General features: G+C 38.5%; 1 protein-coding gene across 3 annotated transcripts; it reads left to right on the forward strand.

Annotated features, from left to right (window-relative positions):
- Nucleotides 1-2346: 2346 nt before the first annotated feature.
- tgfbrap1 (transforming growth factor, beta receptor associated protein 1) lies at nucleotides 2347-19584 on the forward strand. Of its 3 annotated transcripts, none has more exons than XM_037748806.1 (13): nucleotides 2347-2587; nucleotides 5400-6115; nucleotides 6915-7109; nucleotides 8868-9022; nucleotides 9238-9320; nucleotides 10070-10250; nucleotides 10364-10524; nucleotides 10995-11052; nucleotides 11155-11298; nucleotides 11766-11909; nucleotides 13001-13160; nucleotides 13523-13983; nucleotides 15378-19584. In XM_037748806.1, the coding sequence occupies exons 2-13, from the start codon at nucleotides 5419-5421 to the stop codon at nucleotides 15564-15566; spliced, it is 2628 nt and encodes an 875-aa protein (XP_037604734.1). In that variant the 5' UTR covers nucleotides 2347-2587; nucleotides 5400-5418; the 3' UTR covers nucleotides 15567-19584. The 3 variants fall into 3 exon arrangements, with proteins under 3 accessions (XP_037604734.1, XP_037604725.1, XP_037604744.1); XM_037748797.1 differs by having other exon boundaries at nucleotides 5405-6115; XM_037748816.1 differs by lacking the exon at nucleotides 2347-2587 and adding an exon at nucleotides 2610-2740.
- Nucleotides 19585-20999: the final 1415 nt, after the last annotated feature.

Here is a 20999-nt window from a genome sequence, read left to right on the forward strand (position 1 = left end):
GTTGGACTCTTTTGACCTCTAACAATTTATCATTATTTATGTTTATTTACTTTATTTTATTTATTTATTTATTTTTTACTATAATTATTTATTTTTATTTGTGTGTATTTATTTATATTTATTTGTGTACACTTGTTTTTGAAACATGAAATAAAATCCCTTACATGAATTCATACTGCTCAAAAACAACTCTTAATTTGTCCTGATTAACGCAGTCACTCACTCAAAACATTTAACTTGTGAGTCGTAAGAAAATAAAGTGCATCACTACCACTAAAATAGAACATTTTAAAAGGAAATTATCATCACATTTAATTAATGATGTCTAATTATCTTTTGATATGTTTAGATATATTTTCTTTTCTTCTGTACCTATTTTTTTTATGTATTTCATTATTTTTATTGGATTGTTTTCCACTGTTTGGTTAGGTTTTTTTGCACATTTTGTGTACTTCTTGTTGTTGTTTAACTTTTGTTGTATTTTTAAAATGATGTTAGTTTAGATCTTTATTCCTTTTTTGTTATTGTTTTTTTCTCCTGGGGTTGGGAGGAGGTCCTTTGTATAAGCCTGTGGCTTCTTGACCTCTCCTGACACATTTCTTGTTTTTTTTTTCATTGACTGGATTTTGTGCAGTTTTATATATGTGCAAATAAATAAATAAATACAAAATTAAAAAATGCATTGGTGGAAGAAGTATTCAGAATTTACCACAGTGTAGAAATACTCTATTACAAGTGAAAGTGCTGCGTTCAAAATCTTACTGATGTTGAAATACTGGTTTCAAAATGTACCTTAAGTACCCATTATGCATAATGTTCCATTTCAGAATAATATTTAGATCACTGTATTATAATTATTGATGCAATAATTTTTACATCACTTTAATATTGTAGCTGGGAGGACTCTTTTGACAACTAACAATTTATCATTATTTATGTTTATTTATCTTATTTTACTTTTTTTACTATGATCATTTTTATTTGTACACCTCGGGGTGTTGTCATGGGTGGTGGGAGGAGGCTGGGTGGGATATCTATCAGTCCAAACATGTTTGTGCAGTGGATTGTCAGAGTTGTATTAACAAAATTCAGAAATAAACTCTGTCTAAAAAAATAAATAAATATTGTAGCTGGTAAAGGTGGAGCTGATTTCAACCACTTTATATACTGCTGAGTTGCTTAATCCATAGTGATACATCAGAATGTATTGGTTGATTTATATTTTTGTATTAATATTATAAGTCTGCAAAGTAACTAGTAACTAATGTTGTCAAATAAATGTAGTGGAGTAGAAGTATAAAGTAGCGTAAATGGAAATATTCAAGTACAAGTACACATTAATGCATCAATAATTATGTACTCACTCAAAACATTTACCTTGTGAGTCACAAGTAAAATAAAGTGCATCACTACCACTAAAATGCAGTGGTGGAAGAAGTATTCAGAATTTACCACAGTGTAGAAATACTCTATTACAAGAGACAGTGCTGCGTACTCATTATGCACAATGTTCCATTTCAGAATAATATTTAGATCACTGTATTATAATTATTGATGCATTAATGTGTACATCACTTTAATCTGCAGGACAGATAATAATGCATACAGTGCACTTTCGTGGACTAAACTACTAAGCTTCTGCACTATATTCACTTTTTCAATAGTCCTATATCACAGCTGTTACTCTGCACTATCTTCACTTCTATCAGTTTTTCCTCATCTCCTTGTATTTTTATATCTGGTATATTTTTTTGTACTTTGTATTTTGCACTACTAACTTTTTTACTGCCTTTTTACTAACATGTTTTGCACCATGGAACTGTGATGCTGGAAACTTGAATTTCCCTCGGGATCAATAAAGTTACTATCTATCTATCAATCTATCTATCAATCTATATAATATTTGCTCTTGCAACACTCAGAAATCTTTTGACACCCTCCACTACATATGAGTGAAGAAACCTGTGTTAATTTGCACTAAAATTGTAGGCATATTCGTTGAAATTGTTGTTTTTTTTGTTCTTCTTCTTTGAGGTATTTATTTATTTTGTCTTATCTTTTATTTTATTTGTTTTCTTTGTTAGATATGTAATGTAATAATTCATGAAATGTCATGTCTCTCTCTTTGAAATTCGGACTAAACATCTCATTGTATAATTTAATTATTAATATAGTCTGTCTGTATGTGTATATATGTGTATATGTAAAATGTAATACAAATATTGATTTTTTAGGCATATTCATCTATTATTGATTATTTGTTGGTCATATATATATATTTAAGAAGTCAGTTTGAAATGTGATGAATAATCTAACCACTCTGTTGCTTGCTGAGAGGATCTTGAACGCACCCTGCATCACCTGCAGCCAGCAGCAGCTCAGTGCAAATGGGCGGCGTTTTATATACTGGACGAGGAAGACCTAACGCAACCATTCAAGCTGTATATTCCTCCTGTCGGTGCGGCATCATGGCTGTATTAATGTCTGACTGTAACGATCTGTCGTGGCGGCTGTTGTTGGAGTAGTAAGGCCCGCCTGTGTGTGTGTGGAGCTCCGGCCTGCCGTCCTTACAGCGCTGTGTGCAGCGGTACGTATGATGGCTAACGTCAACAGATAACCAGGAGACACCAGGGAGGAACCAGGAGACACCAGGGAGGGAGAGCAGCATCTCCAGGGAGGAACAGGGAGGGAGGCCGGGGAGAAACTAGCTGTTTTTAACCTTTCTACGGACCGACACCCCGTGAGACTCTTTATCAATCAGCCCTTCTGCAGCCACGTTGAACATCCAGCTCAGCCTTAACTAGCCTGCTAGCATCACTGTCTCTGTAAGCTAACGTTAGCTTAGCCAGCTACCTAGCTTCTGGAGTAGCTACATAGCTAGCCTAGAAGCTAGGTAGCTAGCCTAGAAGCTAGGTAGCTAGCCCAGAAGCTAGGGGCTAGCCTAGAAGCTAGGTAGCTAGCCCAGAAGCTAGGTAGCTAGCCCAGAAGCTAGGGGCTAGCCTAGAAGCTAGTTAACTAGCCCAGAAGCTAGGTAGCTAGCCTAGAAGCTAGGTAGCTAGCCTAGAAGCTAGGGGCTAGCCTAGAAGCTAGTTAGCTAGCCTAGAAGCTAGTTAGCTAGCCTAGAAGCTAGGTAGCTAGCCCAGAAGCTCTAGGGGCTAGCCTAGAAGCTAGGTAGCTAGCCCAGAAGCTAGGTAGCTAGCCTAGAAGCTAGGTAGCTAGCCTAGAAGCTAGGTAGCTATCCCAGAAGCTAGGTGGCTAGCCTAGAAGCTAGTTAGCTACTCCAGAAGCTAACTAGGTAGCCTAGAAGCTACCTAGTATAATATTTTGCTGCTGCTGTTAGTTAGCCTTCATGGCAGAGTAAACTCTGTTTCTTCTTTCAAATCACGCCTCTAAAACCTTCCTTTACAGGAAGGCCTTTTATTAGCAAGCCCTTGTTTTAAATTTCATTATTATTGACTTTTTGTACAAAAGATTTATGTTCAACATTTTATTTTTTAGCCTATGTTTTTATTCTGTATTGTTTTTATCTTGATGTTTGCACTATTTTACCTTATGTAAAGCACTTTGTAACTATGTTTGGAAAGGTGTTATACAAATAAAGTTTATTATTATTATTATTATGGGTTTGCTATAATAATGGGTCTTTAGCTGTCACCACTAGCAACGTTACATGAGAGTGTGTTAGCTAATGTTTACCAGGACTGTTGAAAATAAACTCTTAACTAGACACTACATGAAGACTGATCAAGAAAGAGGACTGATTTAGCTTCAAGACATTACACATGACATTTTGCTAGCTAACGTTATACATTAGTAGGGAAGGAGCTAAGTTACCACAACAGGGCAGACATTAAAGATATCTTTTAATATGGCTGTGAAAATAAGCACTCCAGTAATTTGATATTAATCAATTATATGTATGACCATGGGAGCTAGGCCATAAGTAGTATTTTAAGTAGAAGTGCCCAGCCCATATGTGGGACAAGACTCTACTTGCATTACAGGGCAAGAAAGAACAGAACAAAAGGGAAAGCAAAACACACAATGCTGTATATATATCCATGTGTCAGAACATATAAGATTAACTTATTAAACACACAACACTTTCATATGTTGATGGTCAGTCCTTATTGCTAAGTCATATGCCTAATATAGAAACATGTATTGTAATCTACAGTCATTGCCAAAGGCTCAATGCCAGATCTTAACTGAGCACAAACAGACTTCTGTGCGCTGTTGAGGTTATGTAAGTAAGTAAGTAAAGCTTTATTTATATAGCACCTTTTAAAACACACCGTTACAAAGTGCTTCACACACAAATGAGACATCAAACAATGATGAAAACAAGGAAAAATTACAATATGAAACACAGAAACAATGAGAAACAGATCAAACAAAAACAAACAAACACACATGTGGATGAGGTCTATAGAAAGGTTTGCATATAGAGATGGGTTTTTAGGAGCCGCTTAAAACAGTCCAGAGATTCAGCAGCTCTAATAGATTGGGGGAGGTGATTCCAGAGAGTTGGGGTATGTAGAAGGCTGCCAACAACTCTATTTCATTTTAAAATTTGTCAATTAATTGTTTTGATTTATGAAATGTCAGAAAATTGTGAGAAATGTTTGCCACAATTTCCAAGAGCTCCAAGATGATGTTTTGCTCCAACCAACACTTAAGATTAAACCTTAACATAGTGGGAATGTTTGGGATTTATAATACACACTCATGTGTGTTATTATTCAGAGGTAAATCAGTCACAAATGAGCAAAAGTCTGTCTAAAAGTAGGTGTGAAAATCACAAGTTTCATCACGATACAATATTATATTGATTCTTTGGACAACCATACGTTATTTTCTAGTATCACAAATTCTGCCACGATACGATTTTGATTCGATTCAGGGCCCGTGATCAATATGAGACAATATCATATGCTCATTTAATACAGTCAGTTATATTTATATCAACTCACAAAAAGCAACACAAATATCATTTGACAATTTTATTACTGAGCTCTTCCAGACATTTAAATAAAAAACTATCTTTTTTTAAATAAAAAGAATAAATATAAAGAGAGAAATTCAAAATAAAGTTGTACTTTATAGATGACGATATGTATCAATATTTTCCACTTTGAATCAGTGATATTGGATCGTTGATCATTGAATCGATTTATTGATCCAAATTGATCGTTACACCCCTACCTAAAAGCAGAATACGTCCAGAGCTTGTTGTGAATGAGGGACACGCCCATGCCTCAGTATATCCTATTTATCATTACTTATATTGCCAATGACTTAGTAATGTATCACAAGAAAATGTTATGCAGTATACTGTCTTTTTGATTGTTTAATTTGTCTGCAGTTTTGTTGATGCCTGTCTGTTTTCCATCATCTAGTGTAGATGCCTTGGCTGAGATGAGTGTGAAGGCTTTTGAGCTAGTCCCCGCTGTGGAGCGAGACCTCCTCATGGGCGACAAGGCTCGCATCAACATCGAGTGCATTGAATGCTGTGGAAAACACTTGTACATGGGCACCAATGACTGCTTCATCCACCACTTCCTGCTGGACGAGGTCACTTCCTCCAAAGGGAAACTGACTTACTCGGCTCAGAAGCTACTGCACAAATATCTGGGCCTCAAGAAACCAGTTGCTGAGCTGCGAGCTGCCTCCGCTTTGGAACGTCTGATAGTGCTTTGCGATGGAATAGTCTTCCTGGTCGACATGGTGACACTGGAGACCGTGCCCTCTGCGGCAGGAGGTGGAGCCAAGATCAGAGGTGTATCAGCGTTCTGCATTAATGAGAACCCGATGAACGGTGATCCGTTCTGTGTGGAAATGGGTGTGCTCTCCTCCAAGCGGCGGACCGTGCAGATTTACATGGTGTATGAGGACAGAGTGCAGCTGGTCAAAGAGGTGACCACTCCAGAGCAGCCCTGTGCTATCAGTGTTGATGGTTACTTCTTGTGCCTGGCCCTCGCTACACAGTACATGATTCTGAACTACAACACAGGAGCCTCCCAAGACCTCTTCCCTTACAACAGCGAAGAGAGGAGACCCATTGTGAAGAGGATCGGCAGGGAGGAGTTCCTCTTGGCAGCACCTGGTGGTCTGGGTAAGTCGGGACAAAAACAGGGTATCTGCAGAAAAGTCTTTAAAAGCATTGAGTTCATTTCCCTTAAAAAAAATCTTAAATATTCAAAGTAATTTACAAAGGTTATGAATATTCTGTCTTGGTATGTGTTTGTGGGCTGTCGGGAGATGTTATTATAGAGACATTATCTATAAACTACAAGTGAGACTGATGCTACAGTGGATTGTGCATGCACTCTACTCATAATGGGCAAGTATCAGTTTTAGCAGAAACTTTAATTTATTAATTCATTTTTAATTGGTTAATCCATCCATCAGTTTTCTACCATTTATCTGCGTACAGGTCACATTTATGGATTCATTATTTTACTAGGAATTATTGTTTTTTACAGCTGGGAACTATAGATGAAAATGTGATATAAATGACCATACATTAATTTACTTGATAAATAATTGTAGGCCTTATTGTCCCTAATGTCTTTTATAAAGTCTTACATTTTGTGAACACTGCAGAAATCAAAGCATAGGCAGTTTTTCTTTAAGTTGATTGTGTACCCATTTTTAACATTTTCATGTGATTCAATGGTTTCAACTAACCTAACTAACTTTTATGACACTTACATTTATTGTTTATTAGATCAACTGACAGTATTTATCAAGTAGTCTATGAATTGTCTAAACAAGCTAGCTTTCATAATTCTCACAGCTCGTGTGCATCTACTTTTACGATTTTGAAAAGTTATGAGTATTTATTGACTTGGAGTGTTTACATGACATATCCCTGTTTATCTTTAAACCTGTCTGTCCACATCTCTCTCCAGGAATGTTTGCCAATGCAGAAGGGGTTTCTCAGCGGGCTCCAGTCAACTGGTCAGAGAGCGTGATTGGTGCTGCTGTGTGTTTTCCGTACGTGGTGGCTTTGGATGAAAGCTTCATCACCATCCACAGCATGTTGGACCAACAGCTAAAACAGACCCTTTCATTCAGGGATGGACACATTCTACAAGACTTTGAAGGTATCCTCACATCTTGGTTTCTCAAGGATTTTCAACCTATGTTGTCTAATGAAACCAACTATTTAACTGAAATGATGTAAGAATGAGGTGAAGAACTGATATATAAAGTATCACCTGACAGGAGCATTATGTTAACTGCGTTAGAGCCCACCTGAGGCCTGTACTACGAAGTGAGTTCAACATACCCAGGGTATCTTCTCGTTATCTGGCTTAACTAACCCTAACAAACTAGATCCTGCTCCCGCTTAGCGGTCCTACGAAGGTGGTTATCAACTCGGTAAATCAACCCAGGGTTTCTCAGTCTGGCTACGAGCGCGTTCACATGAACGGGGCGGTGTTTGTAGCATGTGACCAATCACAGACATGGACAAGTCCACAGACTTGCAGACAGACAGGCAGAGCGGCATATTTTATAAAGGAAGAGTAATATTAGACAAATACGAAGAAGTTAAACACATAATCCAGTCTAAAAATAACACAGTTGAAGCAGCCAAATGCAGGAAGGACAGCTGGCAAAAGAAAATATTCCCGATGTGTGAATGCGTAAATTAACAGAGTTATTAATTTAACGGAATACTCAAAAGTCGGATATAGTCGTCTAGATATAAATAGCTTTTAGAAGTGTAATGGATGAATGGATTACACTTCCTTATGCCCTTTAACAAAGATGTGGCGTGTGTGACTATTTCAGCCTTCTTTCAGCTGCGTCGCTGTCTCCGGCGGTGTGAAACGGACTCATGAACAAGTAAAAAAAGAAATATAAAAACACAATTCAAAGCGGTTAACATCCACAGCACACAGCCAGCTGTCCTTCCTGCGTTTGTCAGTTTAAACTGTGTTGTTTTCAGCCTGGATTATGATTTAAACTTGGTCATATGTGTGCAATATTATCATACAATCTGCGCACCAGCTCTGATTGGTCAGTAGGCGGTGCTTTTATACGAGTTGATCTGTTAGCTGGAACAGCTTACCTGCTCCAGAGCCCCTGGTGTCCTGCCTCCTGCAGGTGTACTCAATAACATGTATCAACCATGTTACCATTTATGACATGTTTTTATATACCTAGGTTTACAAGAATACTCCCCCGATTTATCATTGCACTCCTTTAACACTGTTTGTATCACAATGGACAGTTTCAAACAAAAGTATCAGACTTTGTGCAGCTCCCTCTGGAGCCAAAAAAGGCTTTATACATGTTGCTTTCCACATATACAGAAGTACTCCACAAGACCTGTCAACAGACTTGTGTAAAATCGGTAGAGCTTGATTTGTCCATCCGATATAGATAATGGAGAATGAAGTGAAATCATGTCTCTTTTAACTGTCATGTGCTTCCTTGTTGTACACAGAGCTATGAAAAATGGAAGTGGAAAACAGCACTCTTATTAAATAGTGCAGGGTTGGAAAGAGTCTGCTTTGACTTGCTGGACTGAGACATCAAAACCTTTTAGCAGAAAGAGACTGAAAGCTGGGTAGAGCTGTACACTGGAGTCCTAATGGGATCTGGAGCACTAGCAATCTTTTCCTATTACAGAGAATCTTTCAGTTGAACAACTGATAAGCAACTCAAGCTGAACTCATGAAGCAGTCTCTTTCCAGAGCTAAAGACGTTTTAAAGGTGTAAGCCACAGGATTAGATTTAAACAATTAATTAAGTTTGTTGGTTGTATATAAACAAGCCACTTGGGATATCACTATGCATATCAGTGGCTGTTTAAGAGTGTTAAAGTTCTGATCTGTGAGCATTGTGTGTTTTAGGAAAGGTCATTCTGGCCTCCACTAAGGCAGTGTATGTCCTGGTACCCCTGCCGCTGGAGAGACAGATCCAGGATTTACTGGCCAGTCACCGAGTGGAGGAGGCGCTCATTCTCACAGAGGGAGCACAGCAAAATATTCCCAAAGACAAGTACCAGGTAACAAACAGTGTGTTGTTTTGCCTTAATGGCTGAAATATGTCGAAAAGATGGTGTTATGTGTGATTTATCGACCATTAAATGATACTGGCCTCACTAATAATCAATGATAATATGATAACTTTGCCTAGGCTGAGATCTTTTATTTAAACTATTACATTACTGACAGTATTGTTCTAAATTGTCTCATATATTGTCACTTTCTGCATGTACAGATTTTGCACAAAAGAATCCTCCAGCAGGCAGGTTTCATACAGTTTGGCCAACTTGAGTTTCTAGAAGCAAAAGAACACTTCAGGTAAGAGTCGGTGTTACTTTGTTTATTAAACTGCTCTGTTTTTTCATGGGATTAAACTGTGTGTGGCTAAAGTCTAGCAAGTGCCCTTCAGGCCAAAAGTTTGTTTGCATTTTAACTGATATTACTGACCCCACAAACCAGTCCATGTTGAGCTTTGTCACTGTTGGAATACATTGTTAAACCTTCAACAGCAATCAACTCATCCCATTCATATTTTCCAATTCCAATCTTTCTGTCTTTTCATAGCCTGTTAATTAATTATGATTTAAGCTTTTCTTCCATGGCAACAACCTTTTGCAGAACACATAATCTTTCTTAGGACCCTTATTTCACTGAACAACCAATTTTGTTTTATGTGACCAAAGTTGTTACCCCAACCCCCACTTTTTCTGCTCTAACTGCACTTTAGTGGGATTATTTAGTTCCCAATCTTTGTGATTACATTACAAATGTAGAATTTTATAATTGTCTGCCAAGGAGGTTATGTTTCCAGTCCGGTCTGTTTTCCTGTTTGAATAGTTTTTTTATTGTGTGAATCTGGATCCACTTTAGTAATTTTAAAATGTAATTGTCTATCGATCAATTATTATTATTATTATTATTATTATTATTACAACAAATGTTGAAGATTGTACAGCTCTGAGGTGTCGTGTACGTTCTATGATGGCTTTCTACTTCCTCTAGTTTCTGGCTTTTAGTTCTTGATTGCTCATCTCAGTAGCATTTTCTGTTACCGTTTATATTTGCAGGAAGGGTCAGCTGGATGTGCGGGAGTTGATATCTCTCTACCCACTGCTGCTGCCAGCTTCCTCTTCATTCACACGCTGCCACCCTCCTCTCCACGAGTTTGCAGATCTCAACCACCTGGCGCAGGGCGACCAGGAGAAAGTGCTGCGATGCAAGAAATTCCTTATCAGTTATTTGGGAGAGGTAAATGGAGAAAAAGAAAATACACATCATTTTGCAGTGAGTTCACTTGTCAGAAGTCCTTGTAATACTTTATATATGTATTACATAATGTTTTTCTTCCTCTCCATACACAGGTACGAAGCACAGAGGTGGCCAATGGCTGTAGAGAGGACGTGGACACTGCACTGTTAAAGCTGTATGCTGAACAGGATCATGACAGCCTTCTAGACCTGCTAGCTTCAGACAATGCCTGCCTACTAGCAGACAGCGTCCCATGGCTGGAGAAATATCACAAGTGTGTATATTATCAGTTTTGGTTTTGAGAACAAGTTAATATAAATGATCACATATGAAAAACACACAGACATGTTATAGTTTCAAGAGCCTTCACATTCTGTAAAAGCGCTATTATTATTGGACACATAAATACAATTAATCTGAAACGGCATCCACACATTTTAAAATTGTGGCTACACTGCTTGATAAAGAGTGTTTAGGGTAAATTGGTAGTCTCCATTTGATCTGGTTATATCATGCTTAAAATTTGTAATTTGCGGACACTGTGGGAAATCAGTATATTTGCAATTTCCTACAGGGACTGACTGAGATGGGGCTTTGTTGGGTAAATACTTGCTGTTAATTACAACCCTGATAAAGCTGTAATACTGTGTCCGCTTTAGTCAAGCCAATTTAATTACTTTGTACAAAAATAGATTAGTAAGGGAGAGGCTTTGCTTCATTCAGTGTGTTTTCCACCTCTTTTAGGTATTTTGCACTTGGGCTGCTCTATCATTATAATGGTCAGGATTCAGCTGCACTTCAGGTATGTACGTCTAAAATGTGTATATTATTGGTTCTCACAGAATCAGCACCAACATAATGTTTTAAGTATTTAACGTATTCCCTCTTTATTTTTTTCTGACAGTTGTGGATTCGAGTGGTAGATGGGGATCTGCAGGACTCCACAAGATCTGACCTTTATGACTACATCGTGGACTTTCTCTGCTCCTGCTCCAACCTGGACCTTGTGTGGAAGTATGCAGACTGGGCCTTGCGGAAGAATCCCACCGTAGGTTACCAGGACCTTAAACGATCTAAAAAATGTCACTGTGCTGGCAAGATTATTAGTGCTGGTCAACTGATGATGATGATGATGATTAACAGTTGAAAGATGCTACATCTAAAAAACACATCTAATAGTGTTCATTAAAAATCTGACTGCTGAGATTTGATCTGTCACTTTCCAGTGCTTATAAGCCATTTCTTCAGTTCCTTATTAAATAAAAGGAAGTTCTTATTGAGCTCCCATATACCAGCATACAACTCCATCCATGTGTGGATAGACTAAATGTGCTTTTTTGCACATTTGATTTTAGATTTTTTTTTGTAATGCTGTGGGTTGTCAAGTATTTTATATTCTGCATGCTTTTCCTCCATGCCAGATTATTTTCACATAATTTTATGGCATAATGTTCTCGTATTTTGCATAAAGTGTTAGAGGTATTGTGGTAACCGATCTTTCTTTTTTGTTCATAGATAGGTGTCCACATCTTTATTAAGAGGCCTGCCAGTAAAGAGCTGTCACAACTGAACCCTGATGATGTCATCACTTACCTGGGAAAGCACAGCCAGGTGCTGCTTCTCTACCTGGAGCACCTGGTGCTGGAGAGAAGGATAAAGGTACAATAAAAATATCAGCTGTGGCTTTGTGGTGAGAGAGAACTGGGAGACCCTGGTTCAGTCTTGGCGTCAGCAAGCGGTTGGCTCTGTTGAAGTGTCCTTGAGCAACACACTCAATCCATGCTTGCCCCAGAGACACTGTGTGGTAGCTGTTCTAAACACTAACCTTCCTTTAGGGTAGCAAGCATCATTAGAGGACTTTCCCTGCAGTATCGGTTCTCCAAAGTACTAAAGTGAATTATTATTCGACTGCAACAGACTCACTATTGACCACATTCTAAATATGAGTCTGGTCACATGAGACAGTGGCTCAGTGGTTCGCACTGTCCCTTGACTTCCTCCTGCAAACCTGACCTCTGAGCTAGGTTGCCTTTTAGGGTGCTTTCACAAACCATAGTCTGTTTGGCTAGTCCGAATCAATGAAATTGATACTTTTGGTTAGTTTTCTATTTATTCTGGTTCGGTTTGACTCTCACTTCTGCAGAAGTCCAAGCAGTCCTCTCCCACTCATGTTAAGCTGTTGTTTACCTGTGTTCATCTCAACAAATGCCCGCAAAGGCAGCCTGCGTTTTGGTTTCGCTTGGAGACAACCTCTCGGTGTCGGATCGATTGTTTTGGTCCGCACCAGAGTACGACTACTGCGTTCACAACTGCTCAAACAAACTGCACCAGGGGTTGAACTGCACCAGAGTTTGATTAAAGCGGACTAAATGTTGCTTGTGAAAGAGCCTGGCTCCTCCCAGGAGTCCTGCAACATCTGTTGGTTACTGAGATGCTCCGCAGTAGCAGATGAGGAATAACAGCCTTTCTCATGTCAGTAGTTGTTATGAAGGCGAATCCTGTTAGTACTCAATGTCAAACACTCTTTCTTTTTTTATGTTTATGTTGTGTGATTTAGTTTTGAGACTATCTTTAATAACCGTTAATATTAAGGTGATTAGATAAATGCTGCTTAATCAAGTTAATATCTGAATATTGCAATTTGCAATCAATGTGAACTGATTTTGTAGGGTAACTGTTTCTGATATTTTATTACCTCCTAATGGAAAGTTTATTGCATTCAGATTGTTTTCTTCCGTGTGTGAATGCAGAAAGAGAAGTTCCACACACACTTGGTTGTGTTGTACCTGGAGAGGGTCTTGTCACTGCTGTCGGAGTCGCCAACAGATGAAGAGCAGATCACCAGAGCTAGAGAGAAGCTCCAAGCTCTGCTCAGGGAGTCCGACCTATACCGTGCTCAGTTTCTTTTAGGTGAGTCGCAGGTCTAAAGTACAGTACACTTGAATATTTTATTTTTAAGATGGATCTTTCTATTTTTGCGTAAACTTTGATGGATGCTGTTTTGCAGCATTTTAACCAGCTCTGTGACGATTGAAGTGATTTAGTTGTTATGACGTTTAGCTTGTTATAGTACAACCAACAACTGTCGTCTTAGACTTAACACATATTGTATGACAGATTGTAGCAGCATAAATGCAATGAAACTTCGTGCAGCCCTGTGTGAAAAGGTGACTGGACAATCTTTGACAGCAAGGTCTGATCCTTCAAAGTCCCAAAGAGAGATTATTATGCAGGTTCACCCTTAATGTTTCATGTCCTTCTGCTCTGTTTAGGTAAGATGGAGAACTGTGAACAACTGCTGCTAGAGCGTGCAACACTACATGGAAAACTGGAGGAGCATGATAAAGCACTGCATATATTGGTGCACAAGCTGAGAGACTTCCCGTCTGCTGAGGCCTTCTGTATATGGGCCTCTTCTTGTCGGGATTCTGCTTACCGACAGCAGCTATTTCACCTGCTCTTGGGGGTGTATCTAGACGGGAACCTTCCTGGAAAATCCCAGACTGCAGCAGGAGGCGGAGACATGGAGATGGCGGCAGTGGACCTCCTAAATCGGCACGGCGAGGTGTTCGATGCGGTTCGTGTCCTGCGCGTGCTCCCTGAGGGCTGGTCACTGCAGCTGCTGCGGCCCTTTCTGGGTCGAGCCATCAGGGCCAGTATGCATGGCTGCCGCACCTCCCAGATTGCTGTGGGGCTAGCCCACTCTGAAAACCTTCAACTGCTGCATGACAGGGTGAGAAACGCATAACATAACACAAACACATGCAAATGAGTTAAATAAGTAAATAGTTTCTTCTTCCTCTAACTGCTATACTCGTTTAATGTGTTGCTTTAATGGGTACGACACCATCATTTATTAGATTATGATTTTTGATTTGTTACCAAGTTTGTCATTTAAAGGATAAGACTGCATTAGTTTCACAAAGGGTTGACAGCAATAATACTGATAACAGATTAAGAGAAAATACTTGTTTTAAAGGTATTGGCATTTCCCTCAATACTTCTCCAATAGATATAGCAATCCTGAATAAACCAATTCAATAATGAAATAGGGCTGCAACTAACTATTATTTTCATTGTCGATTAATCTGTTGATTATTTTCTTGATTAATAGATTAGTTGTTTGGTCTATAAAATGTCAGAAAATGTTGATCAGTGTTTCCCAAAGCCCAAGATGACATCCTCAAATGTCTTGTTTTGTCCACCTGGAATCAGAGAGTTTTGAGAGTATTTTTTCTTCCTAATTTTCTAATTAAATAGTTGACAACTAATTGATTTATTGTTGCAGCGCTCAACTGTAGAGCTCAAGTAGAGCTGCATAGATTAGTTGTTTAATCGATTGACCGGAAATTGATCTGCAATTATTTTGTATTAATGGTTTTAGTCATTTTTCCAAACAAAAATGAGAAACATTCGCTTAAATTTTTTGATGCTTTTCATTATCATATGATAGTAAACTGAATATATTTGCGTTTTGGACTGTTGGTTGCATGAAACAAGACATTTGAATACATTTCCATGGGCATGTCCATTTTCTGACATTTTATTGACCAAACGTTTAATCAATCAATCAAGAAAATAGTCGGCAAATGAATTGATAATGAAAATAATCGTTCGTTGGAGCCATCAACTGAACCTTGATGACCTTTTCTTGAATTTTAAACTTGTAAGCTTTCTTTCTCGCTATGAACTGAAATATAAAACAGTGTCCCAATAATTAGGTGGATGGGGAGCAGAACAAATAATTATTCATCTGAATGGTTGAAATATTACCAGACATTTGAATTGGCAAATTATCCCATTGACTAAGATCTGATTGTGACTTGTGATTTTTAAATCCAATTTTTTGAATATCTTTGTCATGAATCTTTTGTAATTTATTAAAAACTATCAACTATCAAATACAGCTTGGATTCTCAAAATGATGAAGCAATTTAGGGAGCGAACATGATATATTATCCAACCATTTACATTTAGTATTACCACATGCTAGTGAGTTAGCATACATTGTCTTAATCATATAATTAATTATTTCATTTTTGGGGGGAATTTTGTATTTAGTGTTATCTTTGTTCTCATTACTGCTTTAAGTCATTGTAACTCTACTTTTGTGTATTTTCTCCTCAGTTGAAAGACCGGAAGAAACCAATTTTTGTATCTGAAAAGAAAGGATGCCACCTGTGCCACAACACCTTCAGTGAGCCTGACGTTGTGTGTCTGCCAGGTGGAGTGCCTGTCCATACTCACTGTGTCGCCCAGAGAGTAAGAGACTCTCCCACTAAGAGACAGTTAACTAATAGCAGTAACCATACGTGAGACTTGACCCTTCAAACTGTCATGTGATCTGTGATCAGAGGCACCAAAGTAAAGCAGGACATGCTGACGACTGTGGGGATGACAAAAAGCACAGAACACCCTTTGCCATAGTAGAGTCTGCTATGGAGCTGATGAGAAACACAAAAGAAAGCTGTGCGAGTATGTATGTGTGTGGGAGAGACAGATGATGTCATCTATTTATTCCTGTGCCACAATTATACCACACTGACTCAGACGGCAAGTCTTTAATAGAAGTTGGGCCCTGTTCAGACCTGGTATTAACATGCGTCCACGGTGATCCGATCACAAGTGGACCCAAGACGCATTGAGATCCGATCGCTCAGGCCACATTCGGAGGTGGTCTGGGCCGCATATGGCCACATTCTATTAGTAGTGTGAACATGAATGTGTCCTGGCGTGTGTGAATGTTTTTTTGTTACTCACCAAGAAAGGGTATCCACAAAAGCTTGTAAGATGATGGAATGACTTCTTTTGCGATGAAAGTAATCCTTGGGTTGTTGGCGGGGGCAGTGATGGGGATCTGGGAGTCATCCACAATCTCACGCAGTCTGTCCCCTCGAGGCCAAGTAATAAATTGGCACTGAAGTGTGTGCGTAGCCAACACGTTCTTATCCCAACTCGTCATATACTGACGCTTTGTGAGACCCCTCGGCGTCACTTTTCGCCCGCAGTAAAAACATGCTGAATGTTGTTAATTAAACAAAAACACTTGCTTAGGATTAGGCAACAAAACCACTTAGTTAGGTTTAGGAAAAAACATGGTTTGGCTTAAAACTACTACGTTAGTACAGTGAAAATGTGACTTGACGTTGTGAACGCGGGACGCGAACGATCAGCTGATAGTAAAGCGTCAGCATTTGACGCCGTGGGAATGAGAACGGGCTGGTTTAGTGCGACAAACCTCCCAAACACAATTGGATACTGTTAATTTGTATTGCTGCCATCCGACGGTTAAACACAACAACACATTTGTTGTCTTTGCAAACAGAAATGATATACGTGTTTATTTGCATATAGAGTGGGAAGTGAGATCTGATCAAGTGGTCACTGATGATACATCCTAATGCCAGGTGAGAACTGACGGGTCTACTTGTGATCAGATCACCCAAGACGCATGTTAATTCCAGGTCTGAACATGTCCTACAAGAACAGCTAAGTCACCCGGCCCTTTAATCCATTTAAACAGAGAGTTGATTAAAGACAGGCTCCTGTGCGTATCTGTGGGTTCAGTGCCGTACCAGTCATCGTCTTCGCTTGAACAGTTAAAAACTGAATTTGAGAAACTGCTTGAACTGCAGAACACACAATATTTGAATCCTGTTGCAAATATTTCTGAAGCATGCATGGTATTACCACTCTTACAGTTCTGGTCTAATCACCTCATATGGGTATTGTATTGATATTGTCCTAACTTGCACATTGCAGTGTTGGGTTTTAATGTGAAATACTACAAAGACTCATCAGTACTGATGGAAACTGAGTCTTTTGTCTGTCTGTTACTCTCTGGGATCTGGTCGCACTGCTGCTTTATTTTCCCCTCAGCTAAAAGGGCACTGGATGTTGTATTCACAGTAATTCAGTTCAACCGTTTGATCCCAACCTGTCAGTCATCATGGTTAAACACCTCGTCTCAATGTGTCGTCTGTGGAGCAACAACAGTGTAAAACACTACATGAAATCTTACAGGGCTTCACTACTCATGAATATGTGTAACTCAATACTCAAACTGCATCAAGAACCAATCAGATTGACCCTCTAAAACTTGCACAAATCAAATAATCTTTACTGATATGTCAGTAGACACATTGTGAAGCGTGACAGCAAATGTAATGGCTCAGATATAGGTGGCAGAAATGTAGAGTATCTCAAATCATGTGAAATCAAGACAATTTTGTCTGGTTTTGAGTAACAAATGAATAAATCAAGAGGGATCTTCTCCGCTCGCCTGCTGTCATAGATCCATTTTGTTTGTTTGGCTATTGAACATACAGTGATTAAGATATTTTAAATACGATCAACACAAAACAAAGGTCAGTCAGTGGCATTAACTATATTATTAGTTATTCTGAAATTAAATTTGAGTCAGGAGGGGCGAGGAGGCAATTTGTTCCAAACATTTTCAATGTGAATACTGTGAGATAATTGTAATTCAACTCCGTTATTACAATATGTGGGTTATAAAGGTATTTTTTCACAGCTTACATATTGTGATGTAGACATTTTAAGCTGTTAAAAAGTATTTGACCACAACATAGCAGTAATGTGTAAAGTGTTTAAAACAAATGATGGTATTCTGTATCATTATTCTACTAAATGCTTTTTAAATTATGGTTAAAACTATAACAACTTTAACAACTATATGAAGCTGTTTGGAACAAAACCTCCAAATCTTTTTCTCCCATATTGACCAGAATCTTTATTTATGTCAACTGTGTTATTAAATTATCTTCAAACAGATGATGAAAACTGATAAACTCATAGCTGCTACTGTTGCATCAGACTGACAGTGAACAGGATTGGCATGAAAACCTCCAGATTAAGCGGTTGATGTGGACGAGGACGACTTTCTACCGCATTCCTAATGAAAGTGACGAATGACTGTCAAAGAACATGTCTGTCTCATAATGCATGATATTGCACTGCACATAACTCCTAAACTTTTTTCATTCATGGCTCTGATGGCCCAAGAACATGTGGCTCGATACATCTCAGCTCTCCATCTAACTGCTGAGTTATGGCTTTAACTTTCTCACCATGACACCCCTCTTAAAAAACAGAAAGAAATAGAAGTATTATATCATAAAGTGGTCCTAAAATTGTTGACAGGTTTTTCATCACAGATCACAGCTTCGTCCGTTATCTGACACATACTCGACGTTTGGAAAGCACTAAAGTGCAGCTTGGACCTCATAAATGTTTCTCTCAGATGGACATAACTAATGGCAGGTGCATAATGTGTTTGTGTTGCTAAATTGTGTGAACAGTCAAAAATCAGGGACGTATTCCTAAATGTCTGCTGGAGGTGAAGCTTTGCTAGAAAGATGTTTATGTCAAACCTCAATCATTTTTTGTGTTATCTCACAAATTGTGTCATCAGAGGTGGCAGAAGAAGCATGAAATTCATAACAGAGCAATGAGAGAAAACCCCTGACAAATGTAGAGCTGCTGCACACAGAAAACACCCTTTATAAAGTTAAATCATAGTGTACCTCCATGTTTTCTTTTTCATATTCAACACTTGTCTCTCGTCCTAGAGGTGTGCCACCGTCGGTCTCTCACTGAAGATGCCCATCCAGGTTTTTTATTTTGACGGTTGTGACTTCAGAAGACGTGAAAATGAATCCTTAATTTACACACTACTAACTCTGTACGAGATATCCATTCAAATTAGTTCTGAAAAAGAGAAAATCTGTCCCGAAATCAAGCCTCCATGGACTATATGATTTTAAAGCGTTCCTAGTTTCTGATTAAGCAAAAACCAACAGAACAGAAGTGTCTCCTCAGTTGTTTCTTTTTTCTTTTTTTAAACTAATTTACAGAAGTCCGACATTGTTAATCACATCACTGTTGTAGGTTTTGCTTGTTTCTCTGGTGCCTGTGCTGTTGATGCTAGCCTTCTATAACTGCAACACATTTCTGCAAGGGACATTTGTGAAAAACATGGGACTATTTTTCTAACATGGAGATCTGACTATTGTAGATTCTGCAGACTGGACTCACTTTCCATGACAGAAATTCACAGCTTATGCACAGCATCCTTCTGTCTGAACAGTTTCAGTGTAGCTTGCTTAAAAGGCCTCCTAACTTCAAATAATTTAAAAAATACAGTACAGTTGTGTGATTAAAAAAATACTATTGTATTTTATAAATATATGTATACTGGTATGTATATACTGCATTTGTACTTGTTTGTTGCTTTCTAAATCAATGCCAATGTGGATGGAGTGTACAAACTGTAAATCCGTCCCATTTTAATAAACATGAAACTGTATATCAACTCATGGAGTCTCTATTTCACATTTCACACACCTAAAAGTAATTCCCATGTGTATGTTTTTGGCATGACTATTGTTGTTTTCATCTTGTGTAATAGCTTTTGACAGTGAATGTCTTGCGGGTTGAATTTTGATGACAAAATATATAGATTTAAAGAGGGAATGGTGAAGAGGGTTGTTTGAATAGCTTTGGTATTAACTTCCTTCTGAATGTGGATCAAAATATAATCATGGATTTTAGTACAAAAACACTGCATATGACACTGCATCTCATAATTGTAAGTGTCTGCAGGCTGGTAGGTTGTAGTGGCAGGACTGACTCCTAACCCCGTCCCTGCAAGTTAAAGTTAAATGCAAAAAAAAAAAACATGCAAATATAATTTCCAAAAATGACATGGCCAAAGTGAAGATTGTAAGGTTTTATTTAAGTGTGAGTATGCTATATAAGGTCCTCTATTTTTACTGATTTAACATCACAGTTCTTTGCTGTCACCACGAGAGGCCAGCCACCCTTTCTGAATACACAGTTCATCTCATTGCTTTGTCCAACCATCGAGCATTTTGTTTTACCTTTTACCTTAGATTTAACAGCAGTGATTTATTATTAATCCCTTGCATCTTCTCAACAACACAATATGGAAAATACTAAGGAAAACACTATTGGGATGTTGTGCTTCTTTACTTTTATGTATACAAAATGATGCCTAAATACTCTGTATAACATTTGATAATCACACTAAACATCCTGTATTTGTCACGTTAGTATTGCTTTTGGCCAATCATTGCCTTGACTATCACTGTCCTCCAGCACTAAGTAACTACATCGCTGTGTACATTGGAAGTTTATTTTGAAATTATATACAGGTAGTGTGAGTATGCTATAATGTCTGCATTGACGTCACTTTGACTAATTCATCAGTTCCTCGCTGTCACCACTACAGGGCAGCAAATACTCGTGATTTAAATACACAGATCAACATCTCCTAACATCAACACAGAGGCAGACTCAGGAACTGATAATGCTTAAAATATATACACATTATTCCGGTTAAAGGGACTGTTTGTAAGAATCAGAAATGCTTGTTAACAGCGACACCTGTGGCCGTTGAGTCAACGAAAGTCAGCATCGGGCTCGTGCTTGTGCTCGTTCTACGTAGACATGAACGAGCATCGCTCAACACAGTGAGGCGACACACGTCAGCTAAAACCACAATATCACTCTATTTCACCTGCTTGGCAGTAATGTTAGCTGACCAGACGAAGGTCTCTCCATGAATCACTGCTGATTCTAGTGTTGGCTTTTCCTGCCTCAGCCTCCCGACCGCGGTCAGAAGGAACGGGAGACACCGGAGTTTGTCCTAACAGCAACACAGAGGTAGACTCAGGAACTGATAATATTTAAAATATATACACATTC

Source organism: Sebastes umbrosus, chromosome 2 (assembly GCF_015220745.1).
Source record: "Sebastes umbrosus isolate fSebUmb1 chromosome 2, fSebUmb1.pri, whole genome shotgun sequence".
Classification (NCBI taxonomy): Eukaryota; Metazoa; Chordata; class Actinopteri; order Perciformes; family Sebastidae; genus Sebastes; species Sebastes umbrosus.